The following is a 5,980-nucleotide window of genomic DNA, read 5'->3' as shown; positions in this document are numbered from 1 at the left end:
CACGACACACACGACTTCGGCGTGTTCTCCCTGCTGCGGGGAGCCGGGCACGGGCGGTCCTGCGCGCTCCTGCCTCGGCGGGCACGCGTGGGTTTCCGACAAGCCCCGGGGGGAGGTGAGGGGAGGGCGCTGCGGGGCTGGCGAGCGCCGGGGCTGTTTGGCCCCCCGGCCTGGGGGGGAGAGCGAGCAACCCGCCTTCCAGTGCGTGATTTACGCCCGTCTGTGGTGGCGTCGGGAGAGCCGTGCGATTCGGAAGTGAGTGCACGTCTGGTACAGATATGTGTGTGTGCGTGCGTGCGGGTGTGTGTGTGTACACACATAGATATTTCTCGTGGGATGGAATTAACTCGGACCCTAAGACGAGGAAAGTCCTTCCCCGGGTTCTTCTATGCAGAGGGCATGTGTGGAGGGGAAGGAGAGCCTTAATTTTTGCTTTTACTTTTTTTTTCTTCCTTTGGTGGGTTTACTTTGCAACACCCCCCCCCCCCAAAAAAAAAAAGCTGCTGGTGTTTCCAGCAAGCTATTTGTGTGTCAGTTTGCCCCACCCCGATGATAAAGTCCCTTTTGCCCTAATCCATAGTCTGATCACACACTCGGCCCTTAATGGGGGTTTCAAAGCACTTTGAAAGCAGAGGAGGTGGTTGGTGTGTGTGCGGTGGGGATGGGGGCGGGGGTGCCTTGCACAGGCTCCGGACACAAAACAGAAATTCACGGGCAGAGGACTTCTCCCCCTCAGGCTCGCCTTCTCCCAGCCAGCGAGACACGGGGTTTTTCCACAGCACGCGAGAAGCCCCTTGCGTTTTAAACTTCCCCAAACGTGCCGAACGCGAAACCCGGCCCCCTCGCTCGCCCTTTTGCCAATCCCAGCTAGGAGAAGTTAGCGATCATGGCACTTGAGCTCGGCGAGAGCGGACTTTGGCTTTTGGAAGCGGGGAATCGCGTTATCGCACGCGCGGACACACAAAAAGGCAAATGCTGCTTCTCCGCTCTCGGTGCGCGGCAAGGGGAGAAGCGCTAGCCCAGAGGAGGGCGAGACGTGCTTTCCCGGCAGAATTCTCCGGCAAACGTACGTTTGCAAATACAGGCGCCGGGGGTGTGCGGCTCGTCCTGTTAGCGGGTCCGGCGGGGGACCGGCGTCCCGCTGAAAATGCCTCCGGGGTCCCTCCGGGCTGGGGCGGCGGGGGGCGGGCTGGCGTTCGGGCGGTTCGCAGAACACGCGTAAAAGGCGAGGAGCTTTTCCCAGCGGCTGGCTTTGTGGAGCCGAGCGGGTGCTTTTGGCGAGGTGGGGGGCGGGTGGTGGTGTAATCTGCCTTTTGCCCGACTGTCCCGGAGGTGTCGTCTCAAACCGTCTGCAGGGCGCCTTGCAGTCCCCGGGAGGGGACGGCTTCTCCAGCATCTCTCGGGGGAGGGCGGGGGGGAAGAGTTAAAAGGAAACATGGGTTTGACTTTCCTGATAAGGCGGCTGCAGCAGCCCCCTCCCACCTCCCGGCCCAGAGGATGTCTCCCGGTTATCTCCAGGTTGTCTGCACTTGCGGGGCTGCCGGCGGCTCCTGCGGGCGAGGGGCGGCCGCCTCCCACCTGCCGCGTGTCCGCGTCCGCGTCCCGTCCCGTCCCCCCCGCCCCGCTCCGGGATGCAGCCTCTGACGGGGAAGGGGGCGAAGCGCGGGGGCTGCTCCTCCGGCGCCCACCTTGGCGTCTGAGGGGGCTCCGCCACCGGGACCGGGGTCGTCTCAAGCGCCTGCAGGTCGGGGTCAGCTCTGCTTTTGCACTGGGTTGTCATTCCTGGAGGGGCAGGGGTGGATTCGCGGAGCTTCTCGGCTGGCTGAGTCTGCTTAAAATCTGGACCTGGAGGGCAGACAGGGCTGCTAGTGCCTCTCAGGGATGGGGAAAGCTTTTTATTTTCTATTCCTCTTTATCGCCAGATAGCTTCAGAGGAGGAAATGTCTACTTAGGCTGGTGGTTGCAACTTTTTATATGGCAAAGGCTTTAATTTGAAGAAAACATAAGCAATGCTTCAAGATAAGTTTGCAAGGCTTTTTTTTTTTTTTTTTTTTTTTTGGTGGGGGGGACAGCATGACATACGCTCTGTGTCCAAAACCAGGATTTGGCAATGTTTTAAATAGGTGGCTACTTTTTTTTTTTTTAAAGAAAAAGCACTTGGGAGGGGGGAGGCAGGAGTTAAAAGGTTAAATGTTTTCCACTGCTGTTAGAATAAAGACAGTGTCTTGAGATATTCATTGTTGAACTGTTTGGCTATATTTTATTATACTGCAAGTATAGTATTATTGCTGGTAACTGATGTGTACAGAGTAACACTATGGTGCTCTTTCTAGGTATAATTGAAGACATTGTGTGGTCCTTGTAAGAAGCTTGGTTCCTGCTTGGGTTTTAATTGTAAAATATTGTTCTGGATTTTTGTATAGGTAATTGGATTTTGGAACGACTCTAAGATATGATAAAGGCAAAACAAATAGTAACTAATTTAGAGGGCAGTACTTGAAACATTTGCATATCTGAGTGTGGAAGTTAGTTATTTACAAGTTCTCATCTTCTGGGTCTTTTACTGGGTTTCCATTTAAATTCTTAAGTCTGTGTTTCTACTCTGTAGTTAATGATCCTTTAAAGTAATATTTGCAATCAAGTAGACTATTTGGATGCTGGCATTGTTTGGTTATATTATGCATGCCTCTGTCCCACAAGCCACTCTTGGTAATATTTACAATTTGAAATGTAGTCTATGGAATTTTTTACACGTTTTAAAAAAATAAAACTGTGGTAGCATTGCTTTTGTAGTATTGAGCCTTAAAATAACAATCACAGTGGTGTACACAAGTATGACACACACTAAAATACTGGAGAGAGATATTTTTACTTGTGCTGTTGAAGTTTTTGGTAGCACTAACTCATTTAATGTCTAACCTCAAACATTTTATTGCTATTTAGTGTTTTTCTTGGGACCATTGGTATTAAACTAAAATTTCCTATTTACATCATGTAAAGTTTAATGTGTAAAGAGACTAGCCTACCAAAATATTATCCAGTTTTAAACAAAATTGGAGAATTATATGTCTGTCATCAGCAGGTCACGTTACACTTGCTAAATACTTGCAGGCTTTTTTTTTTTTTTTTTTCCCTTTTTTTTTTAGTGTAAGTTTTTCAGTAGCCTGATGTGAAAAGAAGAGTCACTTCAAGTGGCTGAAATGCAATGACTTCAGAGGCCATGGTCTAACCAGAAGATGGCCTGGGAAGCCTTAGTTAGCAGGCGCAATACCTAGACTTTCTAGAGCCGCACGTTAAGATGTGTGGACCTAGAACAGACTCCCTTTACGGTCTCCACAGGAGTAGGCAGGACAGGCCAAGGGAAGTGCATTCAGCTGACCGGCGCCCACACTCCGCCCCAGATGTGCCTCCTTTTTTTAATGGCTGATGCATTACTAGATTGTGTGCGGTGCTGTGGGATCCTGCAGGCTTGACAGGCTGCCGGAGAGAGCATGAGATGTGTTGCAATAGTGAATCCTCTCTTTGTTGCTCCAGGATTTCAGATGTGTTCTAAGCCTGCCGGGGTGAGCACGCTTCCAGGCACTGATGGAGACGAGAGCTCAGCACGGCAGCGGGTCGCAGGCCTTGCTACAGGCTCGGCGTGACAGTGGGAGACCGCACGGGGAGCCCGACCTGCGGGATGTCCTGATGCAGCAGGTTCACGTCTTGTCGCTGGACCAGATCAGAGCCATCCGAAACACGAATGAGTACACGGAGGGACCTACGGTGGCTCCGCGGCCGGGGGTCAAGTCGGCTCCTCGGCTAGCGACCCAACCCAAAAATGAAAGGCCCCACGGCTTGCCCGAGCATCGTCATTTCAGCCGGATTCAGCACACGCAAACGCACGCCTCTCCTCGGGCGCCTCTGTCCCGATCCATCAGCACGGTCAGCACAGGTTCGCGGAGCAGTACAAGGACAAGTACGAGCAGTAATTCGTCCGAGCAGAGACTTCTAGGATCATCGTCGGGGCCGGTTGCCGACGGGATAGTCCGAATGCAGCCCAAGTCTGAGCTCAAGTCAAGTGAGCTGAAGCCGCTGAGCAAAGAAGACTTGGGAGCGCACAGCTACAGGTGTGAGGACTGTGGAAAGTGTAAGTGTAAGGAGTGCACTTATCCGAGGACCCTCCCATCGTGTTGGATCTGTGACAAGCAGTGTCTTTGCTCGGCCCAGAACGTGGTCGATTACGGGACTTGCGTTTGCTGCGTGAAGGGCCTCTTCTATCACTGCTCTAACGATGACGAGGACAACTGTGCTGACAACCCCTGCTCCTGCAGTCAGTCGCATTGCTGCACGAGGTGGTCCGCCATGGGTGTGGTGTCCCTCTTTCTGCCTTGCTTGTGGTGTTACCTGCCAGCCAAGGGTTGCCTTAAGTTGTGCCAGGGCTGTTACGACCGGGTGAATCGGCCCGGGTGCCGCTGTAAACGATCCAACACCGTTTGCTGCAAAGTTCCCAGCGTCCCCCCCAGGAACTTTGAAAAGCCAACATAGCATCGCTAGCCAGAAGTACTAAAGTAACAAGGTTTATTTTAGCGTACTTATGCAACCAACTAAGCAGCTATGGTCCCAGCACTGTACTAGAAGGGTTGGGGATATACTTTGCTGTTTGCAGTGAAATGCTTTTCTCTGCGTGTGCCATCTTAACTGATACGTTAGTTAGAATCCAGCTAGTGGCATACAGAAAAAAGAAAAAAAATGGGATGCAGTACATTGTGACCCACATATTGCATAAGCTAAAGCAACACAGACACTCCTAGGCAACTCTATTGTTTGTGAATAGTACTTGCAAAATTTGTAAATTAGCAAACGACTCCTTTTTTTCATTGTTTTCTGCCAGAGATAATGTGCTATATTTTTGTATATACAATAATATTTTCAACTGTGAAAAATAAGTGGTGTCATAAGACATGGCACAGTCACAAAATATTATACTAATATGTTGTACATTCGGAAGAATGTGAATCAATCAGTATGTTTTTAGATTGTATTTTGTCTTACGGAAACCTTCTATTACAAGACTCTGATTTCCCTTTGGACTTCATGTATATTGTACAGTTACAGTAAAATTCAGCCTTTATTTTCTAATTTTTTCAACATATTGTTTAGTGTAAAGAATATTTATTTGAAGTTTTATTATTTTATAAAAAGAAATATTTATTTTAAGAGGCATCTTACAAATGTCACCCCTTTTTATGAGGACGTCATAGTTGCTGCAAATAAGGGGTGAACGATGCATATGTTCACTATAAAATAGAAAATATATTAACGTTTGAAATTAAACTGGGCTGCTTGTCATTTTTTCCCCCCATTTATTGTTCCGAGTTGGGAAAACTGGTACTTCTAATTGCAAACTTCACAGTGATACAGTCACAGTGAGTCTAATATGAAAACACAAACAGAATTTTTAAGTGTATTTTTTTGTTGTTGTTTACTACTTCAGCTGAAAATAATGCAGGATTTTTGCTTCCTTCCTTTGCACAAATGTCCCATATACTGACTTCTGTTTTACAACAGAAAAGGAAAATGAACATAGGAAAATGCATTAATTCATTCCAGACTAGGACTAATAGGCACTGAAAGCTTGACCTATTCTATAAGTGATGAGCTTTTGTGCTTCAAATAGGAAATAAGTAATCATTCACAAAAAATGTTAGGCTTGCATGGCTTTACTCGGAGAGAGAGAGACAGGGAGGGAGAGGAAAAAAAATTAATACGGTCAGTGCAAAAAGTTTGCAGGATTATTTGTTAAAAGTAGAAGAATATGCCACAGGGAATGATAGATCTGAATGCAGTCCAGCCTTATGTCAAACATTTGCCTCACTTGCAAGAAGAAAGTTGCTTGATTTGTCATTTGTGGCAGTTACCTTCCACTGAGGTCAAAATCCTTTCGCTGCCAAGTTTCCCACCGGAAGCCTAGAGAATGATTTACCTTTCTTTATTAACA

General features: G+C 48.3%; 1 protein-coding gene across 1 annotated transcript in view; it reads left to right on the top strand.

Moving 5' to 3' along the window:
- SPRY2 (sprouty homolog 2 (Drosophila)) overlaps positions 1-5,316 on the top strand; it is a 6,200-nt gene extending 884 nt beyond the window's left edge. Inside the window, exon 2 of the mRNA XM_010578319.1 lies at positions 3,535-5,316. Coding sequence (XP_010576621.1) covers positions 3,586-4,527 — 942 coding nt within the window. The 5' untranslated portion in view covers positions 3,535-3,585 and the 3' untranslated portion in view covers positions 4,528-5,316. The remainder of the gene's footprint in view (positions 1-3,534) is intronic.
- Positions 5,317-5,980: the final 664 nt, after the last annotated feature.

The sequence above is a fragment of the Haliaeetus leucocephalus genome, unplaced genomic scaffold, assembly GCF_000737465.1.
Source record: "Haliaeetus leucocephalus isolate CR32 unplaced genomic scaffold, Haliaeetus_leucocephalus-4.0 Scaffold61, whole genome shotgun sequence".
Taxonomy (NCBI): Eukaryota; Metazoa; Chordata; class Aves; order Accipitriformes; family Accipitridae; genus Haliaeetus; species Haliaeetus leucocephalus.
This window is presented reverse-complemented; position numbering and strand designations above follow the sequence as displayed.